Source organism: Microtus pennsylvanicus, chromosome 8 (assembly GCF_037038515.1).
Source record: "Microtus pennsylvanicus isolate mMicPen1 chromosome 8, mMicPen1.hap1, whole genome shotgun sequence".
Taxonomy (NCBI): Eukaryota; Metazoa; Chordata; class Mammalia; order Rodentia; family Cricetidae; genus Microtus; species Microtus pennsylvanicus.
The window spans coordinates 97,618,212-97,638,997 of record NC_134586.1 but is presented as its reverse complement, the minus strand read 5'-3'; the positions used below and the strand labels follow the sequence as shown (position 1 = coordinate 97,638,997).

The 20,786-nt window shown below is 50.0% G+C and overlaps 1 protein-coding gene across 4 annotated transcripts in view; it reads left to right on the top strand.

Moving 5' to 3' along the window:
* Window positions 1–2,433: 2,433 nt before the first annotated feature.
* Asap2 (ArfGAP with SH3 domain, ankyrin repeat and PH domain 2) overlaps window positions 2,434–20,786 on the top strand; it is a 151,610-nt gene continuing 133,257 nt past the window's right edge. For 2 of the 4 annotated variants that reach the window (XM_075984073.1, XM_075984072.1), the window contains exon 1: window positions 2,434–2,697. In XM_075984073.1, coding sequence (XP_075840188.1) covers window positions 2,572–2,697 — 126 coding nt within the window. In that variant the 5' untranslated portion in view covers window positions 2,434–2,571. The remainder of the gene's footprint in view (window positions 2,698–20,786) is intronic. The other 2 variants (XM_075984075.1, XM_075984074.1) reach the window with 1 other exon arrangement.

Genomic DNA, 20,786 nt, shown 5'->3' with positions numbered 1-20,786 from the left:
TTCTAAGACTTTAAAAAGTAACATAGTTTACATGGTATAGATTTTGAACAAACCCTTACAGGGTCTAGGACAATACTTTATAATCAATGCATTTATATTTTACGGTAAAGCATAGATGTCTGCATGGAGTGGGAAAAATGAGATTATATATCGCCTCAATTCAGTTTCAGGACAATTTGAGCATTAAGGATTATTGCTATTATTACTTGTCTTTTTGAGACAATGCTTCTCTGTGTGGCCTTGGCTGTCCTGCAACTCACTCCAAAGACCAGGCTGGCCTTGAACTCACAGAGATTTGCCTGCCTCTGCCTCCCGAGTGCTGGGATTAAAGGCATTGTGCCACCATTGCCCAGCAAGAATTATTTTCTAAAGTATATATTTTCAGGGATTTTTATATATTTAGTGGTGTCCAGGCCTCTAATAGCAAGGTCAGTATTCCCTTCTCTTGATGCACTAAAATATGTAAATGAGGGCCAGGGAAATAGCCATGGTAGAGTGCTTGCCCAGTAGGTTCAAGGCTTTGGATTCAATCTTCAGTACTACTCATAAGGGAGTGTAAAGTGTCGTCTTGATGTGTGTGTGTGTGTGTGTGTGTGTGTGTGTGTGTGTACAGACATGCTGGTTAGTTCGACTGGTAGTGTATTAAGTATCAAGGAAAACACTATTTTCTCTTAACTTCTCAAGGCATCACAGAGACCAGTCCTCCAAAAATAAAACCTTGAAAAGTTACAGGGACTAATTTTCAACTTCAGAGAACAAAAGGACTTACAGGTGGGGAATGAGGTAGAGGGAACAGAAAACGCCTTAGGTAGGAGAGGGTGTACTATAATAAAATACCCTTGAGTTAGACAAGCTTCGATTGGGAGTCCTGAGATACGCAGAGGATGGAAATACACAAAGATAGGAAGCGGTCAAGAGATGCAGTTTCTGGATTGCAATTTATTGCCTAGCCCAGTAATAAAAGCTACTTACTGGCACAGCTATTTTTGAACGCTGAACTTCATTCACACGCACTGCTAGTGAATACCAGAAGCCATACATAATGTCTGACCCCAGCCACCACTTCATACAGCAAATCTGCGCATGGGAGCTTTAACATGATTGACTGGTCTACTGTCCTGCGGCGGCAGGAGACCACTTTTGTCTCCCACGTTGGGTTTCCAACGTCTCACACACTCCCTCCTTTTCAGACACACAAAAGGTCTCTTGTAAAAGTTTCTCTAGGCTGTATTGTTGGCGGCAGCAGTAACCCTGCTGCATGTCTGGTGGAGTTACAGGGTGTGATTTTCGACTGGTGTATTCAGAACCTCTGGATTTTTGAATACAGCTGAGAATTTCCTTATGAGCTATAAACGAAAATGTGTACTAATTCAGATGTTTTATTGGCCCAGTCTGGTCTGCGGCCGGCCAGCTGCTGTCGGCAGCACTTTCTCATAGAACCACCAGGTACAATAGCCCCCCTCTTCTCTTACACGACCTCAAGTCCCCTCTTCCCTAACTTCAATAGAAATATCATTGCAGCGCGTTCTGTGATCTTCGTAGGGTGAAGCCTGGCCTAGCACCCTAAACCTGTTTACAAGTAACTGGGATTACCCCTAATTGTACAAGTTTAAGGAACACGATGTTCACTAGGGGCTGGAAGTACTCTTCCAAGTCAAAGGACATATGCCTTATGGTTTCTGGCTAACTCTATAAAACCCATCTTTACCAGGCTCCTTAAAGCTGTGAGGAGGTACACAGACACTACACGGTCCCTGTGACTGCATCCCAAACTGTCCCCGCGGCTAGTCCCGCTAGGGTGCAGGAGGGCTGCCCCGACGGACCTCACCGTCCTGTAGGGGGCGAGCTACCCACATTGTCGTCTCGCTTGGCCTTTCCTTGAGGTTCTGGCGGGGGATTCGGTGGGGGGGGGTCTTCGCCCAGGGGTGGGTGGGATTGGGGATCGAAGGGTGGGATTCGTTCCGGCCCGAAGGCCGGAGCCCCGGGTCTCAGTCCACACCCACCAGGGTTCCGGACTGGCGTGGCGAGGTCCGGGCACTGCAGCCCGGGAGTGGGGCACGCCCTCGAACCCCTGCACACCCCGGCGACAGACACAATGCGGCGGCCTGCCGCGACTGGCGGGCCCCGAGCACGCACCTCCCTCCTTCCTGCGGCCTCAGCTTCCCGGCGGCGCGGTGGCGGCGAGAGCGCCGATTGGTAGCCGGGCCTGCGCCCCGCCCCTACCCGCGCCCCGCCGGCCACCGCCCCCTGGCCGGGACCCGCCCCTCTCCGCGGGAGGCGTCGCAGCCCGCGGCTGGGTGGCGGGCAGTTCCCGCCAGCTGTGCGCGCCCGCGTCTGGGCTCGCTCGGAGAGGACGCGGCGGCGGCGGATCCCGGAGCACAGCGGGCAGAGCTGCGGGCTCCGCGCGCCCCTGCTCCCGCCGCGCGTCCCGCGGTGGCTCCCGCGCCCTGCGGCGGCTCCAGCGCCCCGCGCTCCCCTTTGTCCGCCGCCCGGAGCGGCGGCAGCGGCGGGGTCGGAGCCCGCACACTGGGCGACTGAGGCGGCCGTGGTCCTCTCCCGCGCGCCGCGGCGATGCCGGACCAGATCTCCGTGTCGGAATTCGTGGCCGAGACCCATGAGGACTACAAGGCGCCCACGGCCTCCAGCTTCACCACGCGCACGGCCCAGTGCCGGAACACCGTGGCGGCCATCGAGGAGGTGAGTGGCAGCCTCGGCGGCGCGGGGCGGGCGGCTCGGGCCGCGGGGATCGCGCTGCGCCCTGGGAACCCGCAGTGGTCTGCGCTTGCTGCCTGATGCACAGTGCCCGCCGCCCGCGCCCACACCGAGAAAAGTTTCTGGTCTCCCAGAGCCGGTAGCGGCCGGGCCAGCAGTGCCCGACACAGAAGCCCTTTGTTCCCAGAGAGGTGGCTCTGGAGAGAGGCTGTTGGGCCACCTTGGGCCTTTTTGGGGGAACCCTCCCCTCTGCTCTCGTTTCCCTCGCAGGGTTTCAGGTCTTTTGCTCTACAACTCGGCAAGGTCAACTTCGACCGCAGAGTCCGCGGCGGCGTCTGCGAGCCGGGGACCCCTGCGCGCGCTGCTGCCACGGGTGGTGGGTCCTCTCTTGCGGACCTCTCCAACTTGTTCCAGAAGTGGCCCGGCGGGGGCAGCTATGCTCCCTGATCCAGCAGCGGAGCAGGTCCAGAGGACCCCGAAGCTGCTCAGGCAGGGGTGCCATCCCAGCCCGGGAGGCCTGGCAGCTCCCACTGCGTGCCGCAGAGCAGAGCCGCCGGGAAGGTGGACAGCCGCCGCATAGAGGTCCGAAAGGCCCTGGTGGCCGCTCCTGTGCTACCTGTGTGGTGCCTATTGGCACCATGGTCATCTCTCTTGTCCTTAACCTGGAAAAGGCCTGATTTTAGTAAGGGCTGTCAAGGTGCAGAGTCATTGTATCGAACTGCTAAGCAGCGAGCTCTCCAGATCCCGGAGAAGAGGGATCTTGTGAGAGTCAAGCAGCTCGGATTGAAAATTAGAAAGCTTGGAAGGGTCTGTGTGAGTCCCTGGGCCAGGACTGGCTGTGTGACTTGGGACAGTCACACTTCTATCATTTTCTTCATCTTCCAAACCGAATTCAGAGTCTCATCCTTTCGGCTTCCTAGGTTTTGTGCGCTCAGCGGGGCTCACAATAGGTAACTGGCGTACAAGACACATGTGTGGCAGTAGTGAACCGATGACTACATTTCTTCTGGCCAGAATTTTAAGATTGGGGTAATACCCATGCCAGCGATGGGGGCGGGGAAAGGGTTGGTCTTCCGAGAGCTTTAAATTAAGCAATGTCATTAAATCCTTTCCCGGTGCCTGAACGCTGCATCTGCTATTAAGAATCACTTGAAAAAAAAAATAATCTAGACTGTTCAGCGTAAAATATTTTTCTTTGGAGAGATACACAGTCACGACTAGACTCAATGGAAAATACTAGATTAAGCATCCTGGTGCAGCCTCCTCTTTCTCTCCTCTCCCGTCTTCCAAAAGATCCTCTTGTAAATCTTCTGTAGTGAGTTCAGTCATGTACAGATTGCTTTCTTCTGCCAATGCCAGCACAGCTTAAACACAGCCCCTTTAGCTGAGGCATGGGGAGTCACGTCTCCGTCCCCCCCACCCCGTAAATGCCATTCTTTAGGAAAATGCGTCATTCATTCTTATGGAAGGGATTGCGTTTTAAAAGCTTGAAAGAGAGCTTGTAGTTTATAAAGTTGGGGTGCTTTCCTCCCTGCAGCGTGTCAGCTAAATATTATTAACACTGGCAGATGTTGGGGAGCCAGGCAAAAGGAGTTGCGATTAAGTTGGAATACCCTGCCTCTGATTAATTTTGGTTTGCAGTGGATGAATCCAAAGCTGCTTTTGCACGCAATGCAGGAGATTACCCAAGAGCTCAGTTACTGAGTAGATTGGAGAGAGACTGGATTTGGTCATTTTGTTAAATTGCATGCTTGCTTCCTGTGTCTCCCAAGCAGAGAATGGGTCCAGGTTGCGAAGAGGGAAGAATTAAGACCATTTCAGGCTTATCTCATTTTTAAGCAAACCCAGTACCCACTCTAGGGTAATATAGTGTGTATGAACTTGGAGTTGGAGGTAAAGCTGAAAGGGCTCAGCCTGGATTGCTTCAAATAATGCTCTTCCCACTCCTCGATTAGCTAATGTTCACTTCCATTACACACAATTGCTCTGTGTCTAATGTAGTAACACACGATACTCACAATACTTGGATTTCAAGCAGATACCTTTTTTATGCTGGGATCAGGCATGAGCGTGGGTTTTGTGATGCACATGAAGTTACACATTTCACAGAAATAAGATTGAAAAAATTTATCAGCCTGTTGGTTTCCCATGGAGGCTGTGTCTGGTCATAGTTGGTTTCTGATGGAAACAGGCTTTCTGGGCTGGTGCACCCGGACCAGCAGTTAGCTAGTGCCTGGCCTTGCTTCATATGGCATTCCTGCTGTGCTGACTCTCTGGCCCTGGTTTGTAGATGAGGAACTTGAGGCTAGGAGAGGCTGACTTTGAACTTGGCTCCCCCGTGCTGCTTTCACCAACTACATGGCTTCTTATCTTATGCTTAATGGTGTGTTCTCTAAATGGTCCCTTTGCCAGACTAGCCACCTTCAGGTCAGGTTCCGTCACTTTTCTGTTGTGTGAATTGGGAGGAACACCCTTCCCCCAGTCCCCTTTCTTTTCCCATTTTCCAGCCTGAATCATTGTATCTGTGAACTTCTGAAGACTGGTGAAGTTATGTGGTACAGCATCCGACAGACAACTGACTTACTACTTGCTAACTGGTTCACCAGATTTCACTGCAGTTAATGTTTGACCTGGCGGGAGAATGGGGCAAGGAGGAAAGGAAATGGATGAATGGCTGAAGGCCTAAAAGTAACTGGAAAATGTTGTCTGCCTCTGTCTCTCTCTCTTGTGTATGGCTGCAGGTGCACTGGATGGTTTGTGTGCTGACTGAGGCCAGTGGTTGACGCTGGATGTATTCCTCAGTCAATTCTCCCTCATCTTTCCCTGCTCCGCCTCTGGGAGTGGGGCGCGGTGGGGTATCACTACTGTCCTGAGCTTTTACCTGGATCCTGGGGATCAACTCAGGTTCACAAGCTTGTGTGGCAAGTACTGTACCCCGTAATCTGTCTTCCCAGCCCCCATTTATTCTCTCGATCTAACAAGTGTATTTGTTGTCTTTGTAGCCAGGAGAGTGTGGCTGGTTTTAAACTTTCCCCTTGGTGATGATTTTCTCCGGGTATCGCATTATTTTGCACAGTTTTAGCAGACTTTGCGGAGTGAGGAGTCGCGACTGGCATAAGCTTTGTGCTTTTGGAGATGAGGGAGGAAACAAGTAGCTGTGACATCAATCTGAAAGCTGAGCTGCCCCTTTCCAGCTCTTTGTGTTTCTTAGTTTCTTTAAGCCCCTGGTTACTTGAGAATACTCCCGAAACAGAGAAAAAAATGTGTCCATTTTTGGGATGTCCGTGTGGACAGCGAGGCGTGCCTTCATTGCTCCATCCATTCTGCCTTGATGCAGTTTTAAAAATAAATTTGATATTGACTCTTAAGTATTAAAATTTAATCTATTTCCTTCCAGGGCCTTGATTCTCACTCTGTTGTCTTTGGTTACCTTGGAAACCTCTTTGCTGTTCTCACTGAAAAGGGAGAATGAACATCTGGACTGTGTAGACTCCCAGGGGGCCTGCTCTTCATGGGCCAGGCTCCGCCCCGCAGTTCCAATGGGAACTGGCCTTGCTTTTGATTCTGAGCTGTGACCTGTTTGTAAACCAGCTCCTTCAAGATCCCAGGCTAGCAGATTTTGGTTCCACGGTCAGAAGGATACCATTTCTTTCCCAGGACATTTGTGATCTCGGGAGGAAACCTCTCTAGGCCAACAGGCCACCGTGCTATGCTGCTCTGAGATCTCCGTGGATGTATCTGGATCATGTCGAATCAGTTAGAATGGACCTGGTTTCCCCCTCCAGCTGAACTTAATTTCTCTTTTATGATTAGTAGTAGAAGCGCTGCTGGTGCTCCTCCTTGTGGGTCCTAGCTCTTGCTGCTGTTCATTTGGGATCTATGGAATCCTGCTGAAAGGATTAGAAATCCGTCCTCCTTGAGAAAACTTGTGGTCCAATGGGAGAAACGTCCTCCAGGCAGATCAGTGCACTCGGACGACAGGCCATGTCTACAAGAATGTCCAGGGTGACTGGTACTGCTTGTGAGGTGTGGTCAGGGCTGTGGGGTGGAGAGGGCCTTGAAGGGTGGTGTGTCTCAAGTGGCTCCAAGGTGGTTTAATCCAGTCTTCCATATCTGTGCCCCTACCTTTGGCAAATATTTACCCACTCCTGAGCTGGCGATCAAGATCAACTAGGCCTTTGGTGGGATTTTCCTATCCATCCAGTCTGCTTAGGCCAAGAATTTGTAGATGCCTTTTATGGTAGGGCACACATATTCTGCACTGTTGGCCCAAGAATGAAGTCAGCTCCTTGGTCACATTAGTCTATCTCCGATGCCTAGTAGGCACATGGGTTAACCGTGACTGCCAAATGATGCTGAGTTAGAACTTCGTTCTACATACTTGTGGAAAGTTCAGTTGGCGAGCGTGGTTTTAGGCCCTTGGAACTCCAAAGTGCTTCACCAGGCAGTGTGAGTGTGGTGTGGAACTTGCTGAGAGCTGCGGGTCCCCCCCGAGGGCTGTGGAATGAGAATCTGCATTTTACCTGCGCTCCCAGGAACAGTGTGCATTGCAGCAGGTTTGAAAGTGAGTCCTGGCCAGGATTCAGAGTTGCCCAGTCGGGGAGAGGGGTCTTGTGGACTGGAAGAACCTGGTCCCACTCTCCAGAATTCTCATCTCATCTGATTTAGACAAGGCCTGGAACGTCCACATTCTTAACAGGTTCCTTCCTGGAGACAATCACTGATTGACCCAGGTAACGATAAGTCAAGGTTATCCATAAGGCGGTGTAGAGAGTGGTTCTTGAGGTGGGAGGAAGCTGAAATCAAGGCAGAGGTGACCTTTGAACAGTCTGGGACACAGAGGCCTGCTTGAGAGATCTGTGCTTAGAAGAGCCCAGGAAAAGACCTGGAGACCTGAGTATTAGGGGTAGACAGGCCTGTGGTCAGAGGCAAGGGAGGGAGAGGAGGGGCCAGTGCTCATAGGGCTTTGCCTTGGGGAGGGCATTTGCATTTTTGATGTGGTGTGCTGTGGTTTGGTTTGGGGCTCACACTATCATGACCTGATTTCCTCTTTAGAATTTATGTTATTTATTTGTGTGTGTATGTGCCATGCACGTCCAGGTACCCTCAGGGAACCCTTGGAGCTGTGGTTACAGCAGCTTTGAACTGCCTGTTCGGTGTAAGCGCTCTCAACTGCTGAGCGGCTTCTCCAGACACTCATTTACATTTTAAAGGTTTACATTTTTATGGTTGTCCCTAGGCTTAGGAGAAAAGAGGGAAGACCAGTGAGAGGACAGAGAGGACAGAAGTGTGAGGGGTTAGGAGTTTGTTGCAGTCCTTCCAGTGATGAGTGGTGGCAGAGTCAAGGCCAAGTGTCCTTTGAACTGGGAGAATCCGCTGGCAGATGCTTACTGTGTGTGTGGCCGCTGTGGTGCGAATGTCACACAGCTCAAGCCCCAACACTGGAAGAAGGGCTTCCATCAACCCCAAGGTGAAGCTGGCACTGGCCATCATTGCAGCATGGCTGGTTCCAGGACTTGTGTTGGGACCCGTCTACTGCAGAAACTAAGCAGGGTGTGGAGGGGGCTAAAGGGAGCCTTGCCATTGCTGTGTTTCTGGGCAGACGTTAGCAGGTGTTACTTGTTGGTACGCTCTCCCGTTTCTAGGTCTTTCCACTGAAATGAGCTGGGCTCACTCAGACGTGATGCCCTAATGTGACCCCGTGACCAGGATTTCGAAGTAGGTGGCTCGCTGGGGCCTCTCCACCTGCTTCTCTGCCTTTGCGGTTTTAGTGGGTGTGATGCCGTGGGATAAAGGGACTGCCGGTTGGAACTGGAATGCCGATACTGTGTTCTTATGATGGCGATTATTCTTCCAGAGGAATCTGGTTGAGTTTATTTGTTCATAAATGTATTTAGGTGCCCGGTAAATAGTGTCACTGCCAGATACCAGGACTGTGCAAAGGGACAGGCCTGTAGTGAACTGACCTTCGGTCGTGTGTGAAGCTTCATTTTAACTTCGCATTTTCCCCCTTTTGTGCCATGGAGCCCTTTGGCAGTGTGCCTCTTTGAAGAGACTCCCTGTTCCTCTTGTCCTTTCTGTAGTCTTACTGCTTACTGTGTAGCCCAGGCTAGCCCTCATGCTCCCTCTCAGCCTCTGAGTGTTGGCAGTATTACAGGTACCCTGCAGAAAATGGTGAGCACACACAATAGGAACTTAAGGTTTCAAAGGAAGCACCCGTTATACTGAATTTCAGTTTGTAAAACACTTGGAAAATTTGATATGACATACTAGTATGTGGCTTTTGTTGTTAATAACGTGAAGATTTATTATTGGGTCTAATAAGTACCTGCACTGTGGCGTACTACAAGTGTAAATAATACCGTGTGGCGTTGCTAATGATTCTAATGTGGTGTTGTGGCACCTTCCATTGGAGTCCCAAGTGACACTTACGCTAACTGGGATGTGTGGCTTTCGTTCACTCCTGAAGAACGGCTGAATTTCAGTTAGATGCAAATGATGTATACACAGGGACCTTTTTTTCCCTCTCTTCCAAGTGTATGGATTCCTTGAATTCAGACCTAAGGTTCCAAGCCTGATGGTCTGATGTCTTTGGCTTTGGTGGTTGACTTCTTTGCAAACGCTATAAACCAGAGCGTGGACCTATTGTCAGTGTTATGGTTCTGGAAATCTAGTGAGAAGAGTTGCCCTCTAAGCCAGTGTTACAGAGTTCCAGGGCAGTCGGGGGTGGGGGCGGAGGGAGGTGTGTGGAGAGGACTACCTAACTTTGATGTCACCAGGATTCCCCATGCTGCTCCACAGGTGAGGCCTTGGGCAGTTTCCCTGGCGTTATAGCATGCTTCTGAGTTCGGCAGGCCTACAGTTGTACCGTATGAGTCCATCAGTTAGGACCAGGACCTCTGCAGGCCAGCTCTTCTGCTTGTCCTGTTCTTGTTTGTCTAACATGTTATGTGCTGACCTTGATGTAGGACAAGCTCCGGTGGGAAATGACGGCAGATTCCCAGGTACCTTCCACCCAGCGGGGTCAGGGAGTCCTGATGGACTGTGTTGCAGGGTGAGGTTATTGTATGAGCTAACTGCTGTAGCAGAGCATGCTGGATGCCGGGACTCCCCTCCCTGTCTTCCTGTATTTTGGGGGCATTTTATTGAGTATCAGACATGCTTGGCTGTAACTCGGCTGTTACTGAAGATTAACCACACCTCACTGACTTCCCGGAGCTGGCCTGACTTGGAGCCAGGATTCAGACCAAGATTTTCTTTTTCTTCCATGGACATATGTGTTCCTGTGTGCGTGTGTGTGTGTGTGTGTGTGTGTGTGTAGGCTTAGGTTGATATCAGGGGTCTCCTGATCTTGTTCTGCCTTAGCCATTGAAGCAGGGTATTTCAATTGAACCTAGAGCTCACAGATACTGATGCTTGCCCCAGGATCCCCTGTTTTTACCTTCCAAACCGTGAATTCAGGCCTGCCACCGTGTCCACTCAACAGTGATGTGGGTTCTGGGATCTGAACGCTGGTCCTCATCTTTGTGCAACTAGTGCTTTATCCACTGGGCTGTTTTCCCAGGCCTCAGATGGAACATTTTGACATCACGGTTTGCTGTTTCTGTAGCCATCTGTTCTGTAGAGCTGGTGCCTATGGAAACCCTTTGCATTAATGCCTTTGGGTCAGCGTGGCTTCTCTTGTTGCTGGTTTTCGTGAGTCAGCTCTGTTGCTCTCCTTGAGTGGGAACTTCTGGTAGATCCCTGGGCTGATCTCTGAGGTAGATCCTTCCTCTTTCCTCTTCTGCCTAGCCCAGCCCTGCAGAGACGTGGCCAGCCATTGCTCACACTCTGGCAGGAGGCTGCCCTGTCTAGGGTGTTATTAATGATGTCATCTTTCTACTGGATGCTAGTGACGACTTTGTCAGTAACATCAGGTGGTTGATGAAGACAGCGCCTTCAAATGACAGGTTCCTGTGCCTTAGAATTTTTATCACACCAGCAGGCTCTTAGGGCCTCTCTCCCTAGTTTCCTGGAAGAAATCTAATTTTTTTAAACAACAGTGACAATAACCAATATTTCTATGGGCTTTTAGTTCTATGTTAAAAAAATGTGTCTATGTTGATTGGTTCCCAAATACCCAATGGTCAGCCCTGAAAACATACATATGTGTAACGTTATACAGACTGAGCAGGTTGTGTTTATGTATTTAGAAATACACACACATACACAATGAAAAAAGAGGCCATGGATTTGAGAGAGAGCAAGAAGAGGATGTATGTGTGGGTTTGGATGTGATGGCATGTGGCGTCATCATTCCTGGTTCATAGGGTGCTAGGACCAAACCCTGGACCTCTTGCATGCCAGGCAAGCACTCTGCCACCTGAACTTCCTCCCTAGTGGCCTTCACTGCCACTAAGTGAGTTGTTAAAAGGATACACCTGGCCCCTAGGGCTGTGGGTTCCAGAAAGCCATCTGGATTGTGTCTTTAAAAGGACCTCACAGTGAACAGACTCAGGGTGTGTTTTCCAGGCCAGCAGATCTGTGTTTGGTGAGGTGACCCTGAAGGATGTCTCAGGGATGTGCACAGGTCCAGGCAGACCCTGGTAGAGGGGATGGGAGAGATGTATGTCACACCTGCCTGAAACGCCTTGTGTGTTACTAATAAGCTTTTGGGTCTGAATGGGTGACCACAGGCTGTGCCTGTAACAGCGGAGGGCCGGGCGAGAGCTCTCTTTACTTCTGGTCCGGTGAGCTTCTTCTCTCCTACTTTTTTTTTCTTTTTTCTTTTGTGGTTTTTCTAGACAGGGTTTCTTTGTAGCTTTGAAGCCTGTCCTGGAACTAGCTCTTGTACATTAGACTGGCCTCGAATTCACAGAGATCCGCCTGCCTCTGCCTCCCCAAGTGCTGGGATTTAAGGCATGCGCCACCACCGCCCAGCCTTCTCTCCAACCTTTATCTTTCATGTGGATATTTAGATTTGTACTTTTTGAGAAGTTGGAAGTCAAAATGAGCTTGACCTCTTCCACTCCTCCCTTGAAAGATTCCCTCCCCAAAGACCTCTGTAGTCAGCATGGCCGTTGCCACCTGATCTGGAATTCTGTTGGGTTCACTGCTGGCTGAAATCTGGGACAAATGGGACCAGCTTGTCTGGGGTTTTTGTTTCCCCCACCTATGGACCACATCTTGATCTCTTGATTCTGCCTTGTTCTTTCATCTCTCTGGCAAAAGGCAGGCTGTGTTAATGATCACAAGGTTTAGTGCTTATTAAATAATGTGGGCTACTGAACATCACATAAGTACTGGCTTTCTTTCATGGACTTATTTATTTGCTCACTCACTGTGAATATGTGTGAGCCTGAGAGTAAGTGTGCACCGCGTGCTTGCAGGAGCACAAGGAGGCCAGAATAGGTTTCAGGGTCCTGGGTTGGGGGTTACAGTGGTTATGAGCCCCCCATGTGGGTCCCTGGAACTAAGATCTGCAACTGCTTTGACTTTCGACTCATCTGTTCAGGCCCCTGGCGTTCTTGTATGGAGGTTTTAGATGGAGGAGGAGTGGCCTACTCATCCTTGGGAGATACACTGCCTCAAACAGCATTGGTTCTCACGTTTGCCTGTTGTGTTGGTGGTTTGTGGCGGGACTAGTTCGGTAGCCAGGGAGTTAGGAGGGCTGGGTTCCAGTTCTGACTGGGCCTCTGTGTCACTGTGACTTTGAATTTCCTGTTCTCCTGTTCCCTCACCCTGGGCACCCCCTGATGTGCTTTTGGTCTCCGTGAATTTTACCGTGGACATCTCATAATATGGAATGGAACATCATGCGGCCTTCTGTGCTGTCTTCTTTGGCATGACTAATGTTCTCAGGGTTTATTCGTGCTGTGGTATCAATCTGCACTTTGCCCCTTTTAATGGCTGAATCTCATTGTGTGTTGCAACACACTTGGTTTGCCCGTCAGTTGGTGGATATTTGGATTATTAATGCGTTTTTGGCTATTATGAGTGATTCACTGTATGTTTTTTGTAAGTCCTTCTGTAGACGTATTATATTCTCATGGAGCTGCATTGCTAAGTCACAGGGTGACTCGGTATTGAAGTTTTTGAGTAAAAAGGAATTGCTAGACTTTAAAATGGCTACATCCTGCCGTATTCCCTCTAGCCATTTGTAAGTGTTCCAGTTTCCCCACATCCTTGTCAACGCTAATTGTCTGTCTTTTTTGATTCTGTCCGTTCTCGGAGGTGCGGAGCTGTATCTTACTATGAGTTTGATTTGCATTTCTTTGATGGATGGATGGGGATGTCGAGCCATGTTTCGTGTGCCTGTGGTTGTTCGTATATATTGTTTTTGGAGGACTCACTTCTCAAATCCTTTGCCCATTTTTGTCTTACTTTGTTTTTAATCTGTCTATTCATTAATGAGTCATACGCACACACATCATATATTCTGGAAGCTGAACAGTAGTTGCGTGCACCCTGGAAACGCTCCCATTTTGGATTGTCGTTTTACTCCCTTCATGGTATCCTTGGAAACAAAGCATTAAAAGTTTTCTTTAAGTGTTTTTGTTTATATGTGTGTGTATGTGCATGTATGAGAGTGCTGTGCCCAGGGTTCAGGAGGGGGCATCAGATACCCTGGAGCTGGAGTGCCAGGCAGTTGTGAGTTTCCTCATGTGGGTCTCTGGGAGCCAAACTCAGGTCCGCTATGAGAGCTGGACACACCAGGCGCCGGTTAATTTCTCGTCAACCTCACATATCATAGGGCTGTCAGGGAAGAAAATGCCTGCATCAGAACGGCCTGTCGCAAAGTCTGTGGGCCATCTTCTTCATTAGTGAGTGATGGGGGAGGACCCAATCCCCTGCATCAGCGTCGTCCCTGGGTGGGCGGGTAGTCCTGGGCCCGAGGGAGCCATGAAGAGCGAGCCAGTGAGCTATGCTTTCCTCATAGTCTCCGCTTCAGTTCCAGACCCCAGTTTCCTGCCATGGCTTTCATTGGAGATGGGCTGTGGGCTGAAAGATTAAATAAGCCCTTTCCTCCCCAAGTCCCTTTTGATCATGGTGTTTATCGCAGTGATAGAAAGCGCTAACTAGGACATACTCTAAACTTGCTGAGCCATCTCTCCAGCTCTGCAACATCAGTGTTTAAAAGTCTGAAGAACGTCTGTGGACTCTTTACTGAATCATCGACTTAGACATATTTTTAAAGCTCCTTATTTATTAATTGTGTGTGCACATGCGCACCATGGCGCATAGTCCATGCGTATGTGTACAGGTTATAGAACAACTTTACGAAGTCTGTTCTTGTGCTGGGTGTGGTGGTGCACACCTTTAATCCCAGCACTCGGGACGCAGAGGCAGGTGGGTCTCTGTGAGTTCAAGGCTAGCCTGGTCTACAGCGTGAGTTCTAGGACAGTCGGAGCTACATAGAAAAGACCTTTTCCAAAATAAGTCTGTTCCCATGTTTAAATACATGGGCTCTGGGGACTGGACACGCTCAGGCTTGATCGCAGGTTCTTTACTGACGGAGCCGTCTCTCTGGCCCTGACTTGGGTATTAATGTAACTGTTTTTATGCATAGCTGAAATTGTTTCTATTTAATTGAATTCATCTTCCTTCTCATTTGGGTTTTCTGTGGGCTGGGAAACTGGGAAGACATACTAGCCTAGACTTTGGTGGCAAAGGAACATAGTAGGGGATGCCTTTGCTCTGTTTTATAGGGTAACTATGCTCACCTCATTGGGCCATGGTGCTTGGGAGTCACTTGGGAGTTCTGGTTCAGTGGGAGCCAGGGCCGGATGCTCCCCGTGTCCCCCGTCGTTCACATGTCTGCCCTGTAGCAGCCTCTTTTCAGAAGCATCTCCTTGGCTCGTTCTCTCAGGGCAGCTGCTCTTTCTCCCTGAAGGTCAGGGTGGCTGGTCCTTGTCTCACAGTCTGCTCTCCGGTGTGTTGCATTTTGGAAATGAATGATGTTTGTGTACTACCATAGCCGTATGAATGATATCATTTACTACGGCAGCTGAGGGGTTGTAGGAACCTGTAGCTCTTGTTTGCCTCGGCCAAAGCTTGCCAGGGCACCAGCTTGCCATTTGGAAGATCTGAAAGGTTCTGCTGGATTTGTTTGCTAGGGGGAGAACAAGCCTCAGGAAAGCCCTGGAAGCCAGCCCTGTCCCCCTTTTCTGTCCCTTCTCTGATCCCCCTCTTTCCATTGGGGACCGGGATGCTTAGGCCACAGTGTCTGAAGCCTGGGTTTGTCTCCCCTTGTCTTTCTCCTTGTGTGTTTCTCTGGGCCCACGGTTTCTCCTTCCAAGAAGCTGGTCCTACCATATGTGACTTTTGGGATTTCAGGCAGCAGACCCCTGCCTCTCCCTGTTCACTGAGCTGTGACACTGAACACTGGCTTCCGTTCCCACCACGCCGCCTCCTCAGCCTTCCAGAGCTGGGTCGTATGGCTCTCTATCTTTTCAAATAATTTATTATCTCCGGTAGCCACATTGAAGCTTGATTTTTTTTTTCAGAGCGCATGATTTCTTGCCGGTCGAAGCAAAGTAGGAGAGGCTTGATTGATCCTAGGACAAGATAGCTTTAGCTGTTGTTAATGCGAAATCCCTGAAGGGCCCCTGTTTCATTTGCTCTTTTAATTTATGAGCCTTCTTGGATCCTTCACGCATCTATATACTAGCCAGAGAGGCCCCAGCCTGTCTCATTCTGGGCTCTATTTCTGCCTCAGATGCAGCCTGAGCTGCTGTACTCGCTATGTAGCTGACACACGGCTGGATTTTGAACTGAATTATGGAGTAGCGGCGGCAGCAGATGAATGAGTGTTTCAGACATTTGCTGTTTTTCCAAAGGAAAATGTACTCTGAGCTGAAGGAAGCTGTCAGCCACAGGGTGTGCGTGCAGGAGAGCTGGGGGCGAGCGAGAAAAACACAGTGATTGGGGGGCGGCAGAGCTCCGTGTGTTCTGCCGCAGAGGCCAGTGGGAAGAAGTGAGAGTTAGACCAGAACAGACTAGGCAAGACTAGGAGGGTCCCACGAAGCCGCAGCTGCAGCTCCTGGTGTGTAGATTGTCATCAAGATGAGCTGAAGTCAGAGACCGGCTATGACACTGTGGGACAGCAAGCCCTGGTGTTGGTCCCCAATACCTCAAAGCTCCCCAAACTAAAACAACAACAGAAAGCAAGCCCAAATCAGGGAAACTCTGATTCTGCGCGCTGAGCCCCATGCCATCCCTCAAGGAATGTAGCTGTGAAAATAGATCATAAATTTTGCCATATAATTTATGGGCTCACGCTCACTGAGAAAATTAATTTCTGTGTACAGCTTCCTGTGGTGTTGGCTCTCAGAAGGCTTGCAAGGTTTCCTTGAGGGTGGCGTCTGGTCAGTGGCAGAAAAATACAGACATGGGTTCCTGTGATGTGTTCACAGGCCGGTGGGTGTTCGTGTCAGCTATGGCGAAAGGGAAACTCATCCTGTGAGGGGGTGTGCCCATGTGTGCCTCTAGCTCTCTCCTCATGCCCCAGGGTGAAGACTGAGGCCCAGCCAAGTCCTCTTTGACAGGCTTGTTGTAGTTGTCCTAATCAAGGTGGTCATGGCATATTTTTGAAACAATTAGAGAATCAGGAGAGTATTTCAAGCATTATTGTCGAGTCTCTGCTCCCTATCGTATTTCAATGAATACCTGATTTCTCCACTGCATGCTATTGATCCTTTTCCCTGTAACTTCCTTAATCCTACCACACACCAGAACCATTTTCTTCTCTTACTTCTTTTGTGCTGGCTTTTGAGACTGTGTTGTCCTGGCTGTCCTGGAACTCTCTGTCTACTAGGCTGGCCTCAAACTCACAGAGATCCTTCTGCCTCTGCGTCCCGTCCTGAGTGCTGGGATTAAAGGCGTGCACCACCACTGCCTATCTCTTCTTTGAATTCTTAAGGTGTTTTCCCTTTGATGTAGTTGGGTGGCTTTTTTGTTCATCCATTCGTCTGTCTGTCTGTCTGTCTGTCTGTCTGTCTGTCTGTCATTATCCACACACAGTTCCATCATGGAGATTGACTTAAAATGTGTACACTCGGAATGACAAGGTTCTGTGAGGTGTGTGTGCCCCTTGGAGCTGGAGAATGGGGTCCTGGCTTCTCCCTTGTAGCATGGGAATCTCAGAGGAGGTTAGCTTGAGTTGAGGTCTCATGCAAGTGGAGTTTGGACACTTGGGTTTAGCTAACTCCATCCTGCAGCTTGTTTTTGTATGTACTTGTAGTGGTCCCTGGGACTCATGGACCCCTGTTTAAATATTTGCCTGTGGCAGTGGCTAGGTGCTTAGCCGCCGGTGGAGGCAGCCATTTCTACCCTTGCAAATTCATGCTCAGTGAAGGCTAGCCCTTCTGCCCTCCGCCTCTTTAGTTCCGGGTTTCCCTCTGACGATAACCGAGCCTGATGACAAGTGGGTCAGAGCTGGGATGTGGAGGGAGGGATGGGCTTGACCCTTGGAAACGCATCCCGGATTTTGTGGGACTGAGGGTGGAGAGGAGGAGAAAGGCCAGAGACAGGGAGTCTTGTATGAGGATTAGCCATTCTAAGGTGGTGAGTTAAAGCGCTGGGAGGGTCAGGGAAGGAATATGTCAGAGGGACTGCCTGCTCACTGTCAGCCCTATCGCATAGTTGGGGAGTTGTGGGCTTGTGGTTGGTTTTTTCAGGTCTTCATTTCTTCCTGCACTGCAGCTTTGTACAGGCCTGAGACGCCCAGAGTCCCTGCCTTCCCAGGCTTCCTAGGATGGAGGAAGGAGAAGCAGTGGTGTACCAGAGAGAGAAAGAGGATGGGGGAGGAGGAAGCATCCTTCAGGGGTAAGGCCCTGAAGCAGGACTTGCTTTGCTCCCGTGTACCCTGACATATGTCTTTCTTACCCTGTTGCACATGAGAGGGGCTGAGAGAGCTTGCGCCAGCTCAGGTAGCTAGCTGTCTATGTGGAGATTAGGATTGTTTGCTTGGAGTTTGTGTTTGTTACCATATTAACATACCATCTTCTCCTGCACTTGAGGGACCTGTTTAAAAGTCATTTATGTATACTTAGTTGATTTACAGAAGCCTATTGTAGAGCTGTGTACACTGCAGAGACTGGAATTTTCTCATGAGCCTGCAGCAGGGGCCTCTCTGCCAGTTTCCCAAATACCATGTGCCTATTTCTTGACCAGAGACTCCTGGGCCATGACTTCCAATGCACCTTGCAGCCTGTGGAATTAGTATTTTGGCAAGTTCAGCCTCCTGCCATTGCCGTAGGGCTCTATTGAAAAGAGGGGCGGTTGTGGCGCATGCCTTTAATCCCACCACTTGGGAGACAGGCCGGTCTCAGTGAGTTCAAGACCAGCCTGGTTTACCAAGCAAGTTCCAGGGCAGCCAGAACTGCTACACAAAGAAACCCCGTCTTGAAAAACCAAAGAGGGGAGGTGGAGTCTGTGGGCTGAGTGCTCACCCCTGCCAAATCTCATCTCTTGCTGCCACTTCTTCCTGTCTGGGCGCAGGGCTGTTTATGAGTAGGAGACTCAGGGAGCCGGTCATAGGGTGTCTGGGAAAATAACCCATCCAGGGAAAGTGCCAGCAGGCCATATGGTCGGCTCAGACCATGCTCGGCACCACTGGTATGTGTGGGTTCTCCCAGCTCTCGCCAGGGAGAAGCACTACTTGGATGCTGAGGAGTGGTTGTAGAGGCACCATGAGGCAGCCCCTCTTTCCTGCAGTGTGCGGGGATCAGGGTGCCCCCTTATAGGCGCCTGCTTAAGGGAACTGAGACATGGTCAGCTGAGCAGGAGGGGTGGGGTGAGGTGTTGATCAGCCAGCAGACTGGAGGATTGGGGCTCTGACCCCTGGAGTGAGTGTGTATCCCTTCATCTGCCTCCAGCATCCCCAGCGTTCCTGTACCTGAGATGTTTGCACTGTTAGCTGCTTCCACACCCAGACCCTACATTTTTAGGGTTGTACCCGTCAGTCCCCAGCTGTAAGGGCAGATGTTGTGTGAGGAGTGCCACCAACCTGCAGCACTGCCCATGTGGCTAGCCCTGCCGTGTCCTCCTCCAGCACGGCGCCCATGGCGCTCCTGTGGCTCTCTCGGCGCTCCCGCGGCTCCCTCTTCCTGTGTTTGTTCTCAGTTCCTGAAACCAGCTGCAGAATCCTGACAGTGGGAGCTCCTTCTTTTACTCAGACTCTGTCATTTTCGAATCACTGTTTGGATAGAACAATCCTTTTGCAAGCATTGCAGCCAAGTGCATGCCCCCAATGGTGTTTAATGCTTCAGAAAGTAAGATACTGAGACAGAGTTGTCCCGTAGTCTGGAACCAGACCATACAGTGGGTCTTGTCCAGTGAGTGACCATATTGTTTTCCAGAACCACCCGAGTATTTAAAAGTCCTCAGTAATGACTTTGTAGAGCTGGCGTGTGCTTGTGAGTGTACACATACACACATGTATGTACACACCTGTAATTACAAAGCTGTCTGGAAGGCGGATGCAGGAGGATTTCCATGAGTTTCAGGTCAGCCTATTCTACAGAGTAAATTCTGCCTCAAAATAAACAAATACAAACAAACTTAAACAAACAAAGAAAAACCCAGAAAGTGGAAAACATCAATAACAGAAATCCCCCAAAGTGTCACTACTACCAAGTCAGTGTGTGGGAGCCCAGATTCTGCGCGTGTGCACATGTCTCCGCCGGTCTCTGAAATTTCATGTGCACTGTGTGCATTGCTTGCTGTGATACTGACTTAGAAATGCTGGAGAGAAGCCCCAATAGTGAGGAGAGTTAGTACCGCTCACTATTAATGCTGAGGTATTAGCTCTTCTGGGAAGAGGTGCAGCTGATTTGTAATTCCCGGACTGGAGGAGCAGCTCGGATGCGGCTATGAGCAGAGGGGTAATTATAATTTAAAGGCAATGGGGTGAATCTCCTAATGTGAGGCGTTAGGAACACTAATGCCGCCGCGTAACGGACCGTGCATGGTGTGTGTTTGATAAGGAGACATGCTTAGTCTTATAACCCCAAGGAAGTCCTAATCTCGAGTTGTTTGTCATGGGAACGGAGCGTCTCGAGAGATTCTCATCCTCCCTCAGCCTTAACAATATGCTCGTGTCAGCTGTCGAGGCTGGTATTCATTCTCATTTCAATGTGTATTTCTGTCTTTGCAGCCTGCCCACTCACTCAGTGTTATTCTTGAGAAGAGAAAGGGGTCTGGGAGGAGAGCTTAATGGTACCCAGTCTTTGAGGCTATTGCGATGTCTCTACCTCCACTCCAGTTTCTGTTGGCTGTGCTCTCATAGTTGGTCCCTGCCCTCTCTGAGGAGGGGGATTGGGTGGTTGATGAGGGAGGGAATTTACTTGGCCTTGGTAGCAGAAGGATTTGCATTGTGTTGGCCAGGATGCCAGCACCCATCTTATATGGAGGTAGATAATAGACGGAATGGTCTCTTCTCACCTGACTGTCATAGAGATGAGAACCAGTGCTGGGAACACTGAACTTTTCAGACTCAGGCAGCAGCGTGTGTGTGTGTGTGTGTGTGTGTGTGTATTTATGCATGCCCTGGGCTACTCAAATGTAAATTCTTTCTGTTGGTACTGAATATATGCAAATTTATACTGCTTAGTTGACAATGACATTAGGCAACATAACTGAAATTTTCAGCGTTTTCTACCTCAGCGTTCAGGTGTGTCGGGAGTCTTATTTCCTCTGGAACTTTCATGATCATAAGCTTAGAGTTGCTGATGGAGATGCAGTGGCTGCTGAGTAGGGCCAGCATCTGTCCTGAGTGCTGTTGGGCTCCCTTTGGAGGCCTCTGATGGTCTTCACAGGACATAGGAGCCCCCAGAGAAGAGGAGGGGTGAGCTGTTGAGAGCTGAAGGCAACACTGTGGGAGGAAAGTGATGTGTCCTGTCTCACCGTCGGTGCTCATTCAGACACAGAACCCAGCGTATTTGGAGACAGAAGACTAGGTCGTGGGTGAGGCAGCGTGTGCCAAAGGGTTCCATTCTTTCTTTGTGACTTCTAGGATGTACTCCGCTCTTGCTCTGGAGGTGGGCCACTGGGTCAAGACAGTACTCAGTGGTCTCCATAGGGCAAGCGTGGGC